Genomic DNA, 21684 nt, shown 5'->3' with positions numbered 1-21684 from the left:
TGAAGACTTTTAAGTAGAAATTTGCGAATTATTGAGCATCGTAGTTCAAGCAGATGAAATCTTCACGCAGATGATAAATACTGTATTTTTCCAACACCAGCAGAAACAAATCCCCAAAGACACTGACACTGTAGGCAGTCCTGAAAGCGGAACATCCTCCACTACATGATATACCTAAAATAAAAAGTTAAAATCTTCTCAGGTACACAGGAGGGAACATGTTAACATTCTAGTTTTCTTTCAAACTGTCAAACAGACAGAAGAGATGATAACAAAAGCGTGACAGAAGAATCTTTTTAATATGAAGGGCTCACCCTCTGAGAACCAGGCATCTTTTTCTTGTTAAAACATCAGCATTTCTGAATTTGCTGACAGAAGAGGCTAATATTCCATACTTCCCTGACAAAAACAGTCAACATCAATATGAGGACGATGATTGTCAGTCCATCAGCGATCACCACTGCAGGTAAATCTTCAGGAAATGACATAAGCCAACCCACTCATATCAGCTGTCATCAGTCAGAAATATTTATGTATTCATCTGCCAGTAATCCTTTTAAGAACATTTCAGTTTTATGACCTTTAACACTAAATTTATTCTTGGTAAAAATATTGACTGTAATGTATTTTGTTTTAGGAAATATTCTATGGGGTTAAATTAAGATTACATTGCAATGTCATGATATCATGTGACTTCAGTTGCTTAACAGCCAAAAAACAAAGTCTGTTTTCAGACAAAATTCAGCAGTCAGTCAGTCAGACATGAGGTGAAAAAAACATAGCAAAGTAAAAATAATTTCAATGTTTTCAGTTGAGAAAAGCTCCCCACAATGCTTGGAGTTCACCCCAAGCACCTGCACTCTGTTCACGTGCTGTGAGAAATATTATATTTACATATAATCCGAGCATTTCCTTCCTGTCATTTACAAATGGAGGGAAGAAGATGAGGCTGTCTCAGATTGGTTGGCAGCCAGGCCAGAGGGCAGCTGAGCAGAGCCTGGTCCCGAACCCCCAGGGTTCCCACAGAGGCTCATGGGACCAGCTGGTCGAGGGTTGAGGCGGGGAGGCAGAGGGTTGGTTGGGCGGATGAGAGGTGGGGGCTGCTGCAGCATGGAACGGGGCTGAAGGAACCTGGCCTGCTGCTGGAGGGGTGGGGGTTGGCGGTGTAAGGAAGGTGTGGCTGGGAGTGTGGGCCGCAGGAGGGGAGGGGGCTGATGGACGGTGGAGGAAGTAGAGCCTGAAGTGACTGGAATTTGAGCTGAAGCGGAAGAGGAAGCAGCAGGGGATGCACTTGAGGAGGTCACCTGACCCTGCAGAAAGGAGAGTGGGTGGGGCCATAATTACCTCACTACAAGCCTGCGTCATTCACATTTAATTCCTGTCTGAAGGGAGGAAATCAGCGAAGATCTGAATTAGTGTCAAAAACATACAGCAGCATCAAAAACAGCATATTTGACATGTAGCAGCAACAGGCTAATGACCGATGACAGCTTCTTCATTAATCAAACTGACTTCTGTAAAAATGTCACAAATCCAAAAAACAGATCTTAATCTGGACAAATGAAGACCCATTACCTCTTCATCCTCCTCATCAGTACTCTTCCCTGAAAGTGTGGGTCCACTGTTCTTCCCCTCCTCTCCTGAGGTGGTGCTGTCTCCATTTGGAGCTTTTGTTCCCTGTTCAGCCTCCCATTCCTGCAGCACCTCGTCCAGATTGAAACGCCGCCGATAGTTCACAAAGAAGTTCTTCACCTGTCCTACTGTTTTGTTCCCGATAACGTCAGCGATGGCCTGGAAGTCTCTCCCATACTTCCTAACACCTGGTTTAACACAGAAGCAGTCAGAAGTAGCAAACTATGATTAGTCACCTTCAGTTGGAAATAGGAGTCATGCGACCCTCAAACATTTTGGACTACATTTGGGAGAATGTGACAGATTTAAGAAAAAAGAGAAGAAAAATCTTGATTTAAGATGCTGAAGAATTCCGAACACAATCCACACGAATATATGGTGAAATATTGCTACATATAAAACCCACCCTGAACTGCAAGGAGCTGCTCATCTGTGGTCCAGCGCGCGTTCACTTTCTGGTTACACTGCAACAGCAGGAAGAATCGGAGCGCTAAACTTCACATTGACATGAGAATCAAAGACTGTAGTGAACATTGCAGAGTAAGAATCTTTCTGTATTATCAACTTGATTTCCATCATGTATCTTCTGTCCTAGGTGAAAACCCAATCCTGTGCTTTTATTTTGAGATTTTTTTTATATGACATCTACTTACACACCCTAACAGTAGGTGGTGACTCAAACTGGCACCTGCCTTGTTTGCGAAAATGTGCGTAAGCAAATGTGAGCAAAATGTGACACGGAGATATGAATTTTCTTTTTCCCTGACCCTAATGATGCTAAGTGTTATTAAGATAGGGCTGAACAATTGAAATCCACAGCTATAGTTATGTTAAAATCTGAACTAAACTAAGTAGCAAGTGAAGTGTGAAAGGGATCATTTCCCCACTGCGGCAGCACCACCTGCTGGTCGTTTGGGAATATCAAACAGGATTTTTGTGTTGTTTACTGCAGCGTCTATCACGTTCAAACGGCATCATATTTTCTCTAAAAATATTACAGAAGTTAAATAAAACTTCACAGCATGTCATTCAGTGATGGGGTTGGGTCCTAAAGCAGAGCAGGAAAGACCACCCTCCTAATATCACTAGTTCTTCCAGTATTTCGTACCTCTGGCAGCCTGAAGTCTTCCAGGCTGGCCTCCAAAGCGTGTTTCAGTCCACTGTTCATCTGTTTAGCATTCTGCACCTGAAGAACAACCATGTGAAACCATTAACCACAGCACCAATAAAGCCAGGAAATTCATGTGAAATTCCCTTGTTTTCTAGTACACACCAGGTCTGAATGATTTTCTAGCAGCCTTACCTGTCTCTTGAGAGATACCAGCTCCATGTCCAGCTGACGGAGAAGTGTGTTAGCAGCAGAGGCACTGCAGGACATTGCCACCACGTCCTCTTGGGTCAGATACATGCCTTTTGGGGGCCGGCAGCGGGAACGTTGGTGATGTCGGTGCTGCAAAGTCTGATTCTCCCGTCGACCTAAAGCCAGCTTAGCACCTGGTGTTACTGGATCTGTCTGGTTCTGTTAAGGGAAAAGAAATTATGATCTTGAATTTCAACAGTAAATTTTGGTAAATTGTTCTACCATACATTTAAAAATGGAAAGGGTGGCTGCAGCATTGACTATGCTGTCTAATCTTTGTAGCAACATCTCCTCACATGTGGGAACTTGCCTCTTTCTTGGTTTCCTTGTTTGGATCGTAGTCACTGTCGTTGGCTTCGATTGGATTGGCCTCCTCCATCTCCTCGTCACTGTTGGCAGTAACATTCAACCTTTACACAACACTAAATTATTTCATATCTTTAATTTAGACACTTCTATATGATTATTTTAGCTTCAGTTTATGAATCTAATGCGAATCACAGCAAATCGACTGAAGAAAGGAAAATCTGTTCTGTAAGAGGTTACTTTATCAGGGATATGCCTTATCAATGAAGTGTCGATATGACAGAAGGGAAGTGGTATTCTTGTAAAATAGACAGCTAATATTTAGCCTGGAAAGACTGTTTGGTAGTTTATAAAAAAAGGTCCTCTGTAAGGCTAGAATAGCTTATTTTTCTTCTTTATTTGAAGAAAACCAGGAAAACCCCAAATTTCTTTTCAGCACTGTGGCCAAATGAATCACAGTGTTTTAGATTCATGGATCCCTTCATCCCTCAGTGGTGAAGACTTCATGAGCTTCTTCACTGATAAAGTTCTAACAATTACAGAAAAAGCTAATCAGCCCATTCCAGCAGCTTCTAGACCATCACCAGATGTGCTGACTGTAGGAAAAACAGGGTCTCCAAAAAGTCCTTCACCCCTATATATTTTTCTGAGGCATCGTTGCTAATGGAGAAATCTAGGTCCACCACATGTCTTTTAGATCCCATCCCAACACACCTGTTGAAGGATGTTTTACCATTGATAGGCAGTTCTACCCTGGACCAGATCAATTGTTCTTTAGTTATGCACCCCGGTCCTACAAGGTGGCAGTAATTAAACCGTTGCTTGAAAAAAAAGTCACTGGATCCTGATGTGCTAGCAAATTATAGGCTGATATCTAACCTTCCCTTTATCTCTAAAATCCTTGAGAAGGTGGTGATGACTCAGTTACTGGAGCACCTGCAGAGAAACAACCTGTTTGAGATGTTTCAGTCAGGCTTTAGAGCTCACCACAGTAAAGAAACAGCACTCATTAAAGTTACTAATGATCTTCTTATAGCTTCAGATCATTGACTGGTTTCTATGCTGGTTGTGCTGGACCTCAGTGCTGCTTTTAATACAGTTGATAACATCATCCTGTTACAGAGACTGGAACATATGATTGGCATTAAAGGGACTGGTTTAGATCATATTTATCCGGTAGATACTAGTTTGCTCATGTCCACGGCATTCCCTCTTCAAACATTAGGGTTAGCCATGGAGTTCCACAAGGTTCTGTACTTGGACCAATCCTTTTCACCTTGTACATGGTTCCCTTGTAACATTATTCGGCAGCATGGAATAAATTTTCATTGCTGATGACACTCAGCTATATCTATCCATGAAACCAGAGGAGACAGCGTAGTAATTGAAGCTTCAGACCTGTCTTAAAGACATAAAGTCTTGGATGTCAGATGCCTGGTCCTGCTCAAGGTTTTTTCCTGTTAAAGGGGAGTTTTTCCTTGCCACTGTTGGTTGTTGGGGGTCAGACAACTATAGACAATTTTGATTGTAACAAATGCTATATAAATAAAGACTGATTGATTGATATGACTGGATCAGCAAGCCTCGCTCACTGCCTGTCACTCTGTCACTCTACCTGTCGTCCTGGTTGCTCCTGGTGGCCAGTTTGCGAGCCTGACGATCCATTAGACTGGTTCTGGAGCGAGTCTTTTTCCATGAGTAGTAGTATTTTACTAGACTGGAGATGGACTTGTCTGGCAACTACAAATGTAACAAACATTAACAAGCATTAGCTAAAGATTTACACTTTGACAAGTTTGAAGTTGATATGAAGATGTGAGGAAGGTAATGGAGCAGTAAGTGTTTTGTTGCTCTGATTGTTTGGATTGACCTGACCCTGGCTGTGACCACTGATTGTGCTAACTTCTCAGTTTGGTGGTTTAGGTGTTTGCATGTCAGCAGTCTGTGTGAATACACTACAAATAACAATTAGTTCAGTTTTCAGAGGCAACCTGTTCATCCCTAAGGCACTTCCTATAGTGGCTCTATGAGGATAGAAGCTTTTATTTTCTATTTTCCCTGTATCATCTCCTTAGGTAGATGAGCAGGAAGCAGCACTGACCCTATCACTGTGCAATAGTTTAAGGTTTAAGGTTTTTCTAGCTCTTCACCTTGCACCATAATCCCTCAGGAGACCAGGACCTGCATCCATCCAGCCTCCATCCCAATATGATTAGCAGATGACCTACTTACTTGATGTTCATGAGAGTAACACCAATATTGCTATTCCACTAGTTGGGGTTAGGTGTTAGGCTTGAGGTGGTGGTAGTTTTAGTTTATTACCATCTGTTGGATGCGGTGGAAGCTCTTCCCATGAAAACTGAAGGCCTGTTCAAACAGAACTTTGTCCTCCACTGTCCACTCATCTGGAAACGGCGTGAAGTTGGGCAGGTCAGCCAGAGACTTCTCAATGTTGTGCTTGTGCCAGAAGAGCATGCCCAAAGCCTACACACACACACACACACACACACACACACACACACACACACACACACACACACACACACACACACACACACACACACACACACAATGATCGAGTTGTTCAGTAACAAATGTCTCAACGCTTCTAGTCTTTCTGATGAGGTACAGTGAGAGAAGGTTTTTAATTTAATCCCGATCTACTGGTTCAGAACATTCTGCTTGGTGCTAATGTTCTGTCCATGACTCACCTGCTCTACATTGTATCCATGTTTCTCTTTGGCGATGGCGATGTACTCATCCACTACAGAGAAGATGACAGGTGTTTCACACGAGTCAGAAGCACAACACTACAGGACAGGAAGTGGACTTACATTTCGAGTCGATGATGGTGTGATATGGAGACCAAACCAGCATTCCGCCACTGTCTTTGTCAGAGTACTTACTGGAACCTTGATTAAGATCAGACAAACCACACGCTAAGGTTTGAACACTAGCTCAAGTGTGAGACACTTGAGTGTGTGAGACATCCAATTAATGGATCTGGATTATCACACCATTGCTATAAAGCCCCTAAAAATTTCAGGTGGAACTAATTGCTAGCTAATGTCCCTTTCACACTGCACGAAAATAGAATGATGTTAGCACACTGACCGCGATCTGCTCAGCTTCTGTGGAGAAGAGATTCAGCTGAAGATTTTAGCAGTTTTGTCCTTCTGAGAGGAAGAATCTATTTACCACATGAAGAGTGAATTTAGGGCAACACTTGCTTAGGGCTCAAATCAGGGAAAACAAATTTTCACCAGGAACTTCCAGGAGCATCAGGGAAGACATGCTTTGTAATGAATAATAAAGCATCAATTGGACCATTTTGTCAGGCTTATGCACGTTTGGAATATCAATACCTTATTTTCAACAGTTTAACTGAGAAATCCTTTTAGGTCATTTTAAGTATCATTTAGATAATCAATCTTTTCTTCTTCTCGTCTCATTTTGTGTACCCTCCTGTGACCCCAAAATGGTAAAAGGGGTTAAGAAGATGAGATAATAATTACATTTTTAAATGCATTAAATGGTAGGAATTTTAACCAACATATACTGTAACTCTACACACAACAGAGGCCACTCTAGATTTAATTATAAACTGATATTCCTCTGGTGTAGATCTATGCATTTCTGATCCTTAGTGTGGTTTTTAATGTCACTGGTTTGAACTAGGAAAATATTTCAGAAGGAAGGTCCAACATGTAGTGACTGCAAATGCTATTAATAATCTACATAACATTCCTTTCAACCTTTTACTGTCTTCCTGTGATTTGATTGTTGACATTTGGCACCTAAAACTAAACAAACTGAAGTCGACACTTCAAATTGGCCCCACAAAAATAAAAAAAGATCAGATCAAACACAAATGCTAACCCTGGAAAAATGAAACTATCTAATAGCTAGAGAGAGAAAATGCTGCACAGCAGAACAGAAATGGAGAAAACTGTTCATTCCCAAATTTCCAATAACAGTTCATCAAACACTATAACATGATTAAAATCAATATGATAATAAAAGCAACCTCAAGGTACTATCTCCAACATTTAACATCTGATTAACCCCATTTTTGACAATTTAAACAACTTATCAAGTGAGTGGTGTGCAGAATTTAAACAAAATTGACAATATTAGCTTGGCTCTAGTTCAACAGAGGTCAGCAAATACAGCCCAAAACTTGAACTTGGAGCTTGTCTCTATATGTCTCTGTGGGGAAATTCAAGAAAATTTGATGTCCTTGGACCATGATCCCTTACATCTAAAACCCTCAACCTGCTGTTTGGATCCCACTCCCAACTACTTTTTAAAATCCTCTTAAGATGAGGATTTATTAACTATTTTAAATGATTCACTTCAGTTGGATGATTTTGATGATTCTGGTTTGCTTAAAAGCAGTTTTACAACATTGCAATTACTCCAAATTTCAGCTGCCTGAGGAACAGAATGTGCACTCTATGTGTGTGTGAGTGTGTGTGTGAGAGAGAGAGTGTCTGGGGTGGGGTGGGGGGTGGAGCATTACTTTACATTTTACTTTTAGCTGTTTTGTTGACTTTTATGTCATAAAGGTCTTTTTGCTACATTTCATTTGTTTAAAAAGTGCTTATTGATTCATCAATATGCTGCTAACACTTAGTTTATGGTAAATATATGTTTGCTAACAATGTGTTACCAAACTGAGACAATTTTAATTCAGAATTTTGTGAATATTATTTAATTCTTGTTAATGTTCATCTCCATTGAAAATTAATGATTTCAGAAAGTTTTCATTCATCTTTTAAATCAATTGCATTGGGGTTTGAGATCTAAGCCTAATCCGTATCACCGTCCAGTTTGCTGTTGTAGGAGGAGGTGCACAGGTCTGAGGTAAAACCAAATCTCAGAGGTGGCAAAGAAAGAAATATCTATTTGATTTCTGCTAAATTGAAAGAATCTACTACATTTTCACATTTATAAAATGTTACATTTAGGATTAATCAATAAGATCTGATATTGGCTGGTTGTTGGGGCCGATTTAGATTATTGGGTGGGTTGCAAACCCCCACCTCAGCCATAAATGCCTATCAAGCAGAACTGGGATATATTAAAATACCAATCTTCTGTTAGTTAATCTTGACCTCATCTCAACAAACTTGTTAAACAGCTTTACAGTCCTGGTTGGATTTCGAACTCCCCTTAAAGATCTTCTCCTCCTCTTTGGTTCGGGCCAAAAAGATTTGATAGGGGGTTTAACTTTTATTTAAATGCATTTGTATCTGGGGTTGAATTTCATGTGCAAAACTTCATGAACTTTCATGAATGGAAGCTTCATATAATGCTTGTGGATAATAATTATGATTAATGTGGAGTTAAAGTAGCCCCGTTGTACATTAATCCACGTTTTTAACCTGACATTCACATGTTTATAGACGCGACGTGACAGAAAGGTTCGTGGACGTGAACCGAGGCTACCACCATCCAGACCAGCAGAACCTCACCGGGATCCAGATCTGGGATAATTGCCTGGAAGTCGTCTCCGACCCGCATTCCCACATCTGTGAAACACCAACACGTCATAGATGAGCAGGTTTTCTCAAGTATTTCTCTGGTTAATTAACGCGCACACTGAAAACACTGAGAGGTTGTTCGAGGCTACCACTCACCGTGTTCGTCATCGCTGCCGCTTTCTTCCGACAAATGTCCGTTTGATGCGTTCATTGGACTCTTGGTGCCGTTTGACCGACCCTTACCTAAATACTCAGAGCCTTTGTCCATCATCCCGGGCATTTTTTACTTCGGTCTGGTCGATTTTCTTCGCTGTCTGATTTAAAAAATTGTCAGCAGGCGCTGGAGCTTTCCGCTGCTATTCACTCGCTGTCCGCTGCACCGGCCATGTCGCTGCCGCGCTCCTGTGCTCCCGTTCGGAGATCCCAAAATAACATTTTGGGAGAAAGAAATCACACTCGCCCCACGCGGACTTATTCGATGCTCCAAATAGGAGAAAATGCAAGAAAAGTTCTCTTCGTGACAAATTGTTAATATTTTTGCAGCGTTCACTAAGCGCGCCCTAAGTACTGCGGCGGAGGGATATTTTTGCACATCACGAGCGGCTGTGCGCTTCCAACGTTGTTCCAAATCCTTCCGCCGACAGCGAGAAATCAAAGTGTCAAAAGAGAAAATAAAAGAACAAGGTACATTAAGGGAAATTAACGTTAAAGTCATTTAAATATGTGATGCTACATGTTTTTTAAACACGACACAGCATTTTAAGGTTATTAGACGTTAAACCCCGGTCTGTTGATACATTTGTGATTACCTTTATTGGCGTTATCAGCTACCTGACCATCATTACTCTGGCGTTACTTAATGATTGAGGAATCCTGGAGTAACATTTGAACTGGATCTGACCTATAACTCACATATTAAGAAGAACCCTAAGGAGCTCCTTTTCATGAGCATAAAATTACAACAATCAGGATCAGGTTGGCCCACAATGATGCTAAAAGCTGCTCCAGCATTTGTTAGCTACAGATGTGACATGACTGTGTTGGCTTCTCTTACTTTCACTGTCTATAAAATCCAGTATACATTTTAAGATCCTTTGCTTGACCTATGTAGTCGTCTGTGGCCAAGCTCAATTATATGTTGAGTAGCTGACAACACCATGCAGATAATCCCACTATCATTTTGTCTTCTCTGTCCTTTTCTCTTCTTTCCCCTCTGTGCTTCCCTCTCTCCCTGGCTCTGACCCCCTAACCTGAAGATCTACATCTTTCTACAATATTAATTACATATGTCTAATGTATTTATATATGCAATTAACCAATCATCAATATCTAAGGCAACAAAGTGCAGCTTTGAGCGGAATAAAGAGCAGTAGAGGGAAAACACACACCCCTTCAATTGCAGCCCAGTTCTTCCAGTCTGGCTCACCAGTAGCAGGAAAAGGGGGATAAACAAGAAACCTTTGATCATTCCATCTATCCAATCAGACATCAAACCATTTACTACAGGCAGAAGTCACATGGGAGCTGTTTACACTCTAGTTTGACCAGGATTTAGAAGTTTCATGGACTGGCTGGATTGTGATGGGCAGTAAAACACAATTTGAGTTATGGGGTTTTTATTTTTTTACAACCTATTCCGTGATGTCACAACGCGTGCAACGTTTCACTGCCCTCCCCCTCGAAGCATTCGAAGCCCACTTGATCATTCTTTCTGCTGCAGCTATCGTCCGGGTCTTGCGTGTGGTGTCTCGCAGCAGGATGGTGGGAGGTTTGAGAGGACTTGTGGCTCCGCAGAAGTTTTTGGAGAACATTGTGCGGAGGTCCAACGGTAGGTCCGTGCTATGCGGCTGATCTGGTGATGGCTGATTACGGACATGTGGACTTTTGGTTGGATTTTTCTTCCGTCATCACACAGCTTCACAGTGATTGGCTGCAGTCTGTAGAATGCTGAACTATTCAAGTTGAAGCCATATAGGTATTTTAAACTATAAAATAAATTTAACAAATTGAATAGAACAAAAAACATTTAATAAGATGAAGAAATCATTTCAGATACTTCTTTGTGGGGGATAAAACACATTTTGGAATTTTGTTTGAGCAGATTGTGACATCAGTTATATTTGTCATGTTCTGAGGTTCTGTCTGACACAAACTTTGTCCTACGGAATGCTCAGATCATTGACTGGCCCATTGTCTACAGCAATGATGGATTCTGTAAACTGAGAATATCACAGAGCTGATGCAAAAGAGCCGCACTTGCAGGTACGCTCGTATAGCAGGGCACCTTTACCCTTTGATTTATGGTTTTTAACAAAAGTTACATATTTAATCTATCAATTTCCTGTGCATGTTGCATTGTAATAGTGAAGGTCACTGAAACACTAGAACCAAATATTAGAAAATAGAACTCTCTTCGGCAGTGGTGCTTGTGAGAAGAATTATTGTTATTGTTGTTATTAGTATTATCTTTAAATGCTATTGTATGTAGATTTTGAGTGTTTGAGGAATGTTGACAGGAAAAGAAGAACATGAGAATGCAAAAGTACTGATGCTGCTTACAACCAAGCCCAGCATACAGATGTATCCTGTTACATACATTCTGTTTGCACCAATAAAAGAGGTGAGCGAGCAGCAGACAAACAGAGTTGACAGAGGAAGCTTGAACTGCTGCTCGACTCTCCCTTGCAAGGAACTCCTGTTGTTTGCGTGGTTGATCCGAGTCTAGTGAACGAACAGCGCGGGTGATCAAAACTTCACCCTCACATGCTGCATAAGACTCACACATCATACTCTGGAAATTGTTGACCTTCAGGTGGTATCATCATGCTGATGTTTTATTGTCTTTCAGCTTCATGCAAGGTCAGCTGACAGATGGAGAGACAAGCACCAAAGCCTCTGCAGGTTTTCATTTTACTGGACAAATGCTTAAGGTTTCTGTCAAATATTTGAATTAATGGAGCTTAAAAAGATATACAGGCAAGAGTGATATCAATGAATACCAATCTATTTTATCTATTTTTTTAAAATTAAAAAAAGTAGATGACATAAACATGTAATTGACTTACGTGTTTAAAATTAATATCACACAAACCTTAAAATCAAATGGTGTCCAATTGCATTATGAGTTCTAAATATAAACACAATGAAAATTCTGTTAAAACTGGAAACAAATCCCTTAACATGCTTCTGGCTTTTTATGCATTAACTGATATGAGAATTTGATTGTCACCACTGCAAAAATGTACTTTACGTGGTCAAAAAAAAAAAAAGAGTTGGAACAGCAGCAACTGATCTTGACGACTTAACAGTGAAAGACAGGAGAGGAAGCCTCCACAACAGCTGTGACTGTTGAGTTGTCATTAATGGTTCTACTGTTGAGGGAGAGGAACCAGGCTGGCCAGGTAAAAGCAAAGTAGAAAGGGGAGACAGCAGGAGACTGAGTAGAAGCATAGACATGCACATAATACATGTATCATACCTCAAACAAATGTAATTGTGGTAGTTTGTTGTTAGGGTCTGGGTTTTAACTGGACCCGAAAGCAGGCAAGAACGCAGTAATGAATAGTCCAAAAATAGGTTTTATTTAACCAACACAAAAACGGCAGTCCTCCTGGACTGCAGGGAAGCACAAGTTCAAACCTCTGGTGTGCACAGAGAGCTCCAGCGCGGAGCCAACACAGGAGTCAGGTCCTGCTCGTTGCGGGAGTCCAGCCAGACAGCATGAAGACATCAAACAGGCAGGAGAATGCACCAAAGACAAAAGACCAAAATCACTAAAATATTCCAAATCCAACAAAGTCACCAAAAACACCAAAATACTCTGACACTGGTAGGCAGGAGTTTGGTCCTTAAATAGACGGCTAGATTGCTGAATGACTGCAGGTGCGTCAGCCTGTGGCAGGAGCATGGCTCCACCACGCCCCCTGCAGGAAAAAACAAACAGCACGGAATCCTGGCCCCAACAGTTTGTTATCCTAAAAATGAGGAAAAAGATCCATGAAAGTCTAATGGAGTGTTAAAAGAAACTGGAAAAGATGTCCCTGGATCAATATGAACCTACATGGATGTGGAAAAGTAAAAGTGAAGAGGTTAGTGGAGTGAATCGTTTCTTCTGGTAACGTGAAACAAAAGTGAAATCATCAAGGCCTTGAAATAATGAAAGTTTGGCTTCTTGTGGAATGATCGGCAAAGCATTGTGGGCATCTCTAAAGACTAGAGTCAAACAAACACAGGGGCAAATAAATGGAAGAGGGTTCTATATTTGTATTTTTGTATACTATTAACATTAATAATTAGATGCTCATGTCAGATTCTGGTCTTCTGTTATGAAACCTCTCCATAACAGTCTCTCCATTTTCTCTCTTTGTTTTTCATCTCCTCTGTCCACCTCTTCATCTGTAGGGAATCAGCAGTCTCTTCAGTTCCCTCAAAGTTGTCCGTCTTCGCTTGGGCCATGTGGCCAGAAAACTGGACCACTATATTGAGCATGGTGCTGCCATGCTGGTTCTTTTAGTCTGCATCTTTGGTCTCGCAGAGCACTGGCTGGCCTGCATCTGGTACAGCATTGGAGACTATGAGGTGATTGACAAGAACACCAACAGTGCAAGGACAGACGGCTGGTTGTTCTTACTTGGTGAATCTGTCAGGACGCCATACCAGTTCAACACTTCAGGGTCAGGTCGCTGGGAGGGTGGACCCAACAAGGACTCAGTCTACATCACATCAATGTATTTCACCATGACTAGCCTGACCAGCATCGGCTTTGGTAACATTGCACTAAAGACGGATGGAGAGAAGATCTTTGCTGTGGCCATGATGATGATCAGCTGTGAGTTCATTTAATTGCAGGTCATTTTGATGCAGTCACACTCAACAGGCCACACGTGGCTTCATGATATTGGATATGATTAACCTTATTATCCCACGGGGGTAAATCTAATGTTAAAGAAGCTCACCCAAACAGATGAGTGCAAACATACAATATACGTTCAGATAGAAAGTAATAATTTAGAAAATAAGAATAAAAAAGTTTCTAGCTTAATAAAATACAAAAAACAAAATATAAAACAGGCTTTCTCAAATGACAATCTATGTACTACTTATGTACAAATGGAAAATAAATATTATATAGCAAGAGCAGCTATATATGGTTAAATAGTCCAAATGGGATTTGTTGCACATGATTGTTCCTCATTGCACTGGTAAAAGAAAGAACAAACTAAAACTGTTGAGTTAAGCAGTCAAAGAGGTAGCATCCATGATGGAGGTTAACTTGGCCAACATCTTCCTCTCACACACATCCTCTAAAGAGTTTGTGAGGGCCAGAGGAGACCTGACCCTCATGACCAGTTTATTCTGCCTCTTCTCCTGCCTCCTAGTCGAAGCTGCCTGCTTACTAGTAGATGAAAGCATAGTGGATGGCTGAGGCTACCACAGAATTACAGAATATCTTTAGCAGAAGTATGCAAACTTCAATGTTGAGTGTCAGTTCAGTTTATTGTTAATATGAACACCCAGGCACTTAAAAACATCCACCATGACAATGTCCAGGCCCTGAAAATTCACTGGAGTGTGAGGTAGTGTACTTCTCTTGAAGTCAATCACCATCTTCTTTGTCTATATGGTGCTTAAACACCAGTGGTTGCACTCACATGAGTCTACAAAGTCCACAATGACTGACCTATACTCTAGCTTGTTCCCCTGAGACACAGCCAAAGGTGGCTTAGTCAACAGAAAACTCCTCGAGTTGACAAATGCTGGTTTTGGATGTGAAGTCTAATGTGTAGAGGTTTGGTATTATGACATATTGGTTGGCACTATTGCCTCACAGCAATACGTTTATGAGTTTAATCCACAGTTACAATAGGCCCTTCTGTGCTAAGTTATACTGCTTTCACACTGAAATTAGCTCAACAATGCAAGATTTTCTAATTCAGGTTGACCTGCCTTTGCTCGGGATTTGGGCAAGATAAAAATGGCAACATTCCGACCTCCCGCTGGGAGGGGCATGGCTGTTTATTTTTCACCCTGCTATAGGTCATTGCCTCGACAATGTCATTGTTACACCTTTACATGTGCTGGAACACTGCGTGGTAAACAATGAACAGCATGGGTGTCAGCAAGTCGATGGTCAGCATTGTTGTTTTGTACTTTGCAATTTGGCCCTTTTGCAAATAATGTGTCTGTGTGTCTTAAACTCCTGACAACAGAGTAGGACACGGAGGACACCAATGGTGCACTTAGAGCTTGACACACTCAGGTTTATCCAGTAGCCGTATATTAATTTCCAAAGTTCACAATAGAACAAAGAGCCTGAAATCTGCTGCCGGATGTCTTCTTCTCTGCAGAAATCGAACAGCTCATGGATCTCATGCTGATCATGGCAGGATCAATAAAAAAGTTATATCATATCACTACACAAGCTGTATATAAACAGTTACCCATTGGTAGGAGTCTCCGAGCATGTGAGCTTTCATTAAAGATCTGCATCATCCCACTAATTTCCCGGGTCGATTCCATGGTTATTCGGCCTGTGACAAAATGCTGTCACAACCCTTTCACAGTGCTAAACGATATTTTCATGCAGTTTGAAAGGTGCTTTACTGTCTTTACTGGAGATTACTTCATAAAAAAGGGCTGCAAACCTCCAGTGGAGACTCCTACATGGAGCCATCGCCTCAAATGCTTTTAGGGTGCTTTAATATGACCCCGTCTTTACTGGAGGTTACTGCACAAAAAAGGACTGCCGACCTCCAGTCGCCTCACCTCACCTCGCCTCAAATGCTTTTATCTTTGTGATGAATCCTGCTGTGTTGATCCAGTGGCCATTCGATTGCCTTCACGAGACAGTTTTACATGTTTACAGTGAGTGTGAGAGATGGTGTTTTAACAAGTGTTTTTAATTGTTTTAATGAAACTTTTTCGATTAAAAAGTTTATTTATGGGACTAGGTACAACAGAAATCACCCAAAATAAGTGGCAAATCCTACATTTTATTTCTGGAGAAGCCATGGCGATCTCTATGTGGAGGAAGAACAAAATAGAATATCAAAGTTGTTCAAGAAGATTCCTCAGTGTGCTGCTGCAATGTCCAGTGCAGACTTGAAGTGGAATTTAGTTTTTACAAAATGATCGACAACTTGAAACAATTCTCTGAACAAAAAAATTATCTGTATTATCATTAGAGACCAATTGCAATTTTGCACATTTTCTCCAGGATTGACTGTATTGCTGCTTGCTTGCTTACTTTATTTGTTCGTTTGTTTATAAAATGTGTTTTGTGACCCTGTGAATTTGTAAAGAAAGTGTGTTTGTAAAAATCAAAATATTATTTTTCATTTAGGGTTAGATAACTGTTCTTTAACTGATATGACTGACTGATACGATATTTAATGATTGATTGGTGATGGATAGATTAAGCAAAAAAGGATATTTTCATGTTGCTGTTCTCCTGTCAATGAACACAAATGAGGGAAACACAATTTGTTGTGTCTCCATAAAATGTTTTATTTGCCTTCCTTCCTTTTAACAGCTCTGCTGCAGGCCACCATCTTTGGTAATGTTACAACCATCTTCCAGCAGATGTATGCCAACACCAACTGCTACCATGAGATGCTCCAGGGGACCATTCTATTCCAGAGAAAGTGTGGACAGTCTGTGTTTTGTGGTGTCAGGCTCTCTGGAGGTCATTCAGGATGATGAAGTTGTAGCCATTCTAGGTAAGGAATCAACTGTTCTGTCAGGCATTGTGGTGTTAATGCAAATTTAAGGTTGCCATGGTTATGATATGTTATATTAAGTTAATATTGTTGGGGTTTCTGGGTTGTGTCGGTCGTTGTCCTGCAGTGGGTGGTGTGGAGCACAATTGGCGGCAGCTGGCACTGTGGGCAGGCGCACCTGTAGGCAATTTACACCCCTGTAAAGGAACATCAACATTGCAGAGGGTCCAGGGCATTTGGGACATTTTGACCAGAAACACTCTTTTAGTGATGATTAGGGTGAGTGCAGAGCTGTAGTCATTCCTCCATCACTCCGAAGAATCCACAATCTCCCTACATTCGTATTGGGCAATGAAGCACGCAACTTGTGAAGTAGCTTAATTCTTCCAGGGATTCTGGACATTTATGGTGGACACCACACTGCAGCTGGGAACACATCATCCTGCTGTCAGTGAGCCTCACCAGCTTCAGACCCAGTTTGAACTTTTGAGGCTGGATGAAAGAACAACATTGCCACTGCGTATAAATTCATGAACTCATGAAAAAAACTGATCTGATTCTACTGACACCGTCCGTGAACAAGTCCTTTACACTGTAAACACCTAAACGACTCAACTATTAAATGTTGTTGGATATTTGTCCTAGGCTCAAGAAATCTGAAACATAAATTCTGATTCAGGGCTGCTGTTTCTCAGATGCTGATATAATGCTACTATCTATCTGTTAAACAAATATTCTTTAAAACATCAACACCAATAAAAAACTAGACAATTCTGCAGAAATTGTGAGGGTGTCCCTCACCCTCTGGCCAGTCCCTGCCCCCCGTTCGCCTGTTGCCCCCTCATGTCTGCCTATTGCCCGTATTCAAAGTTGATTTGGACTGCTTAACACCCTCCAATTCTATCGAGGTCAGCGTCGTTACACTCGTCGTTACACTTGCCCTCCTGGGCGGTGCCACCTGCTTTCAGACTCGGGTCCTCTACCAGAGGCCTGGGAGTCTGAGGGTTCTGCGCAGGATCTTAGCTGTTCCTAGGACTGCGCTCTTCTGGACAGAGATCTCTGATGTGGTTCCTGGTATCTGTTGGAGTCAACTACTCAGCTTGGGTGTTACTGCCCCTAGTGTCCCAGTCACTACTGGGACCACTGTTGCCTTCATGCCCCACATTCTCTCCATTTCCTCCTTCAGCCCTTGGTACTTCTCCAGCTTCTTGTGTTCCTTCTTCCTGATGTTGCTATCACTTGGGATTGCTACATCTATCACCACCACTGTCTTCTGGTGTTTATCCACCACCACTATGTCAGGCTGGTTGGCCACCACCATCTTGTCAGTCTGGATCTGGAAGTCCCACAGGATCCTGGCCTGCTTGTTCTCCAGCACCTCCAGCTTGTTCTCCTTCTTTCGGGGGTGTTTCCCGCCTGGACCCTGGGACCTCCAGTCCATACTCAGTGCAGATGTTCCTGTACACTATGCCAGCCACCTGGTTATGCTGCTCCATGTATGCCTTGCCTGCTAGCATCTTGCACCCTGCTGTGATGTACCCTGCTGTCTCAGGGGCATCTCCACACAGTCTGCACCTGGGGTCTTGTCTGGTATGGTAGACCCTGGCCTCTATTGCTCTGGTGCTCAGGGCCTGTTCTTGTGCAGCCATGAGTAGTGCCTCTGTGCTGTCTTTCAGTCCAGTCTTTGTCAGGCACTGGTAAGGAGATTCCTTGTCCTTCCTTCCAGTGGCCAGGGTACTATACCAGCAGGATACCTGATTACTGGCAGGGCGTAGGTGTTTATGGCCTGGATCTTATGCTTACCATTCAGCTGACTTTTCAGGACCTGCCTTAACCTCTGTAGGTATTTAGCTGTGGCTGAACTCCTAGCTGCCTCCTCATGGTTAGCATTTGCCTGAGGGATCCCCAGGTATTTGTAACTGTCCTGCACATCTGTGATGTTCCCTTCAGGTGGGTCAACCCCATCAGTTGTGATCACCTTTCCTCTTCTAGATACCATCCGCCCACATTTGTCTAGCCCGAATGACATCCCGATATCCTGTAGATCCTAGTGAGGTGAATCAGAGACTCGATGTCACGCTCGTTCTTGGCATACAGCTTGATGTCATCCATGTAGAGGAGGTGGCTGACGGTTGTTCCACTTCGGAACTGGTACCCATAGCCACGCTTGGTGATGATCTGGCTGAGGGGGTTTAGGCCTATGCAGAACAGCAGGGGGGACAAAGCATCTCCTTGATATATGCCACATCTGATGCTCACCCGCGCAATTGTCTTTGAGTTGGCCGAAGAGAGGTGGAGAGAAGATGCTTTGCATGTAGAGAGGAGGTGCAGAGCTCTGCCCCTTTTTCTAAACACGGAACTTTATCTTGTATAGAAGTTGCTTCACAGCAATTTTTACAAATCAGCTACTTCTCCAACTGTCACATTTTAGTGTTGATGCATGTGTGTGTTGGTAGGGACTATGTTGGATCGCTTTCGCGTGGGTGAGGCTACTTGACTGGCGGCAGCACTAAATGTCCATCACTCTTTCACAGCCAATGAAATAGCGACGCAATGGCGGGTTATCATAGCTCCGAATACATCTCGGAGTCGGAACCTCTCATAAACAAAACGTGAAGTAATTTAAAATTGTTTTTATTAATGCTACCACATGCGTAGTATATTGAAATATTTATATTACTAAATGTAGATTTTCGCTATATTAAAAGAAAATGTTATTGTGTAGGGAGTATTTTGTATTCCCTAAACATTGATTGTGATATGTCTCTACGACCATCCCTATATAAACCTACACCCGTGGTGTGTGTGTGAGTGTGTGTGTGGGGGTGTGTCGGCTAAACACTGAAACAGAAACTTCAGTGGCACCAAGTGAAATTATATAGATTACACAGTCCCAAACATGTCTTTTTCAAAGCCTGCAGTGAAGAGAAAGGTGGGTGATGAGCACAAACAATTTCTATTTTTTCTATTATTATTATTATTATTATTATTTATTTATTTATTTATTTATTTATTTATCATCTTATTTTGTGTTTTAAAAAAAATAAAATAAAGATATTTGCGAACATTGGAATGTTTTTATCAGAGCTTTTCTTTTGGAAACCCTGATGCGGCCCAGCCTCTCCCAGACTCTGCCTCCAGCGGCCCCCAGGAAAATTGAATTTGAGGCCACTGATGTAGAGCTTTCAGCTCTGCTCTTTGGGCAGACAGTGGCTCTACTGGGCCATTGCCCTCTATCACAAATTCTCCATTTTGGCAGCTCACCACTGCAAATCCGGCCTTCAGGCCTGTGTCTGTCCTGTGGCAGCTTCCATCTATGTACAGGTTAACTGGGTCGCATGACTCAGGGAGGGGGCTAGCTTGGACGTCTGGTCTTGCTTTTGACACTCTGACTGTTTCCTGACAGCAGTCATGTGTGGGCTTCATTTTCATGTTTGTTGCCATGTGTTAGGACTTTGATGACTGCGTTTTCTCGTCCGGGTGTGATGGAGAATGCCAATGATTCTATGAATGAGGAGACTGCATGGTCAGTGTTAATAAAGAGCTGGTGTTTTTGAACAACCATCTCAGTTTTCTGGACTAGCTTTGCTAGGGCTGCTATAAATCTTGTGCATGGTGGGGCTTTCTGTTCAATGGGATCCAAAATAATGCTGTAGTAGCCCAATACATGTCTCTCCCCCTGTCGTTGCTGATAGAGACAGGCATTAGCCGTTTGGCTGTCATCAGCAATGGAAACATCTAATCTGAAGGGGGTTGAGTAGTGTGGTTTGGCCAGAGTGGCCGCATTGGCCTGAATAAAATTAATGTGTTCAAAGTCATAAAATGCTTGTTCAGTCCATTCCAGGGGCGCTCTGGAGTTGGAGAGGCCTGCCATTTTCATAATGCCCCTGAGGGAGGCAGTATGCATGGCGTAATCTGGGATGAAATGTCTGCTGAAGTTTATAAGGCCCAAGAAGGACTGCATTTGTTTGACTGTTTGAGGCTGTTCGTGAGTGAGGATGCTGTGTCTTTGAGAGGTGGTCATCTCACAGCCTCGTCCTGAAAGAATGGCCCCGAGGAATTGAACTCTGGTGCGGACAAGATAGAGTTTTGATTTTTTGACAAGGAAGCCAAGTTCTGCCAGATACTTGAAGAGAATTGTGTTCATCTTGTTACCATGTGTTGTACCATATGTTTCTGACTTCTGTTAGAAGTACTTTAGAAGTTAGGAATGGTAGAATCATTAGCAAGTGTAATAAAGATCAGTGACCCTTCCTTGACATGGTTGTTGGTTAGACGTGATCGCGGGAGCCAGTCAGACTGAAGGTGTTAAACATACATCGTAAAACGGGACAGCATGGTGGTCTTGATAAGTTCATCTGCGGGAAGAAGTTCTTCAGCACTCGTGGGCTGATGCCGTCCGGTCCGGCAGCCTTTCTCTGGTTGAGCCTCTCTAGTTCTCTCCTCACCTGGCTAGACGTGAAGGATAGTCCTGTGGGGGGGAGGGGGGCATGTTGGAATCTATGTAAGGTGTCAGCAGGGGGGAGGGGGAAAAAGTTGGCAGAGGCGTTAGGGGCTCTGGGAGGTGTGAAGAGGACCCATTGTTATCCAGAGGAATATTGGGACCGCTGGGGAGGGGGAGCTAGAATCAAACCTGTTGAAAAACTGGTTCAGCTCATTAGCTTGGTCCACATTCCCATCAGCTGAGCATATTCCTTTCTTCTGGAAGCCAGTGATTCTCCTCATCCCACTCCAAACATCCCTGGTCTGGTTCCTCTCCAGTCTCTCCTCCAGCTTCTTCCTATAGGCGTCCTTGCTCTCCTTAAGACTGCGTTTCAGTTCCTTCTGTACTCTCCTGAGCTCAGCCAGGTCTCCAGCAGTGAAGGCCCTCTTCTTCTTGTTCAAAAGGGCCTTCAGGTCACTTGTCACCCATGGTTTGTTTGGGTAACAGCGTACCTTCTTGGTGGGGACAGAGTTCTCAGTGCAGAACTTGATGTAGTCAGAAACACAGTCTGTCAGTCCATCTAGGTCCTCTCCATGTGGTTCACAGAGAGCAGACCAGTTGGTGGTCTCCAGGGCATCCCGCAGGCAGTCCATGGCACCATCTGACCATTTCATAACAGTCCTCACAGTGACCGATTGCTGCTGAACCACAGGTGTGTATGATGGGGAGAGCAGCACGAGATTATGGTCAGACTTGTCT

At 42.5% G+C, this 21684-nt stretch overlaps 2 protein-coding genes across 4 annotated transcripts; one reads left to right on the top strand and one right to left on the bottom strand.

Moving 5' to 3' along the window:
* Positions 1–280: 280 nt before the first annotated feature.
* rcor3 (REST corepressor 3) lies at positions 281–9284 on the bottom strand. Of its 3 annotated transcripts, none has more exons than XM_003972262.3 (12): positions 8941–9279; positions 8776–8832; positions 6133–6210; positions 6010–6062; positions 5621–5782; positions 4914–5038; positions 3303–3381; positions 2936–3151; positions 2741–2818; positions 2039–2096; positions 1576–1820; positions 281–1310 (listed from the first exon to the last, which is right to left on the bottom strand). In XM_003972262.3, exons 1-12 carry the CDS (start codon positions 9062–9064, stop codon positions 924–926), a joined length of 1662 nt encoding a protein of 553 aa, XP_003972311.1. In that variant the 5' UTR covers positions 9065–9279; the 3' UTR covers positions 281–923. The 3 variants fall into 3 exon arrangements, with proteins under 3 accessions (XP_003972311.1, XP_029706471.1, XP_011611026.1); XM_011612724.2 differs by having other exon boundaries at positions 1169–1382; positions 8941–9284; XM_029850611.1 differs by lacking the exon at positions 6133–6210 and having other exon boundaries at positions 8941–9280.
* Positions 9285–12818: 3534 nt separating this feature from the next.
* On the top strand, positions 12819–16482 carry LOC115253245 (potassium voltage-gated channel subfamily H member 1-like). The gene is made up of 3 exons (XM_029850630.1): positions 12819–12872; positions 13186–13612; positions 16316–16482. The coding sequence occupies exons 1-3, from the start codon at positions 12819–12821 to the stop codon at positions 16480–16482; spliced, it is 648 nt and encodes a 215-aa protein (XP_029706490.1).
* The last annotated feature ends 5202 nt before the right edge of the window (positions 16483–21684 follow it).

This window comes from Takifugu rubripes, chromosome 17 (assembly GCF_901000725.2).
Source record: "Takifugu rubripes chromosome 17, fTakRub1.2, whole genome shotgun sequence".
NCBI classification, from domain to species: Eukaryota; Metazoa; Chordata; class Actinopteri; order Tetraodontiformes; family Tetraodontidae; genus Takifugu; species Takifugu rubripes.
The sequence above is the reverse complement of the archived record's forward strand: the minus strand, read 5'-3'. Positions and strand labels throughout refer to the sequence as shown.

Coding starts and splice junctions, on each gene's coding strand:
- LOC115253245 (XM_029850630.1), top strand. CDS start 12,819: ATGTCCCTGGATCAATATGAACCTACATGGATGTGGAAAAGTAAAAGT. Junction 12,873..13,185: donor GGAAAAGTAAAAGTGAAGAG/GTTAGTGGAGTG, acceptor CTTCATCTGTAG/GGAATCAGCAGTCTCTTCAG. Junction 13,613..16,315: donor GGCCATGATGATGATCAGCT/GTGAGTTCATTT, acceptor TCCTTTTAACAG/CTCTGCTGCAGGCCACCATC.
- rcor3 (XM_003972262.3), bottom strand. CDS start 9,064: ATGCCCGGGATGATGGACAAAGGCTCTGAGTATTTAGGTAAGGGTCGG. Junction 6,063..6,132: donor CACCATCATCGACTCGAAAT/GTAAGTCCACTT, acceptor TCTTCTCTGTAG/TGGATGAGTACATCGCCATC. Junction 1,821..2,038: donor GCAGCTCCTTGCAGTTCAGG/GTGGGTTTTATA, acceptor GTGTTAAACCAG/GTGTTAGGAAGTATGGGAGA.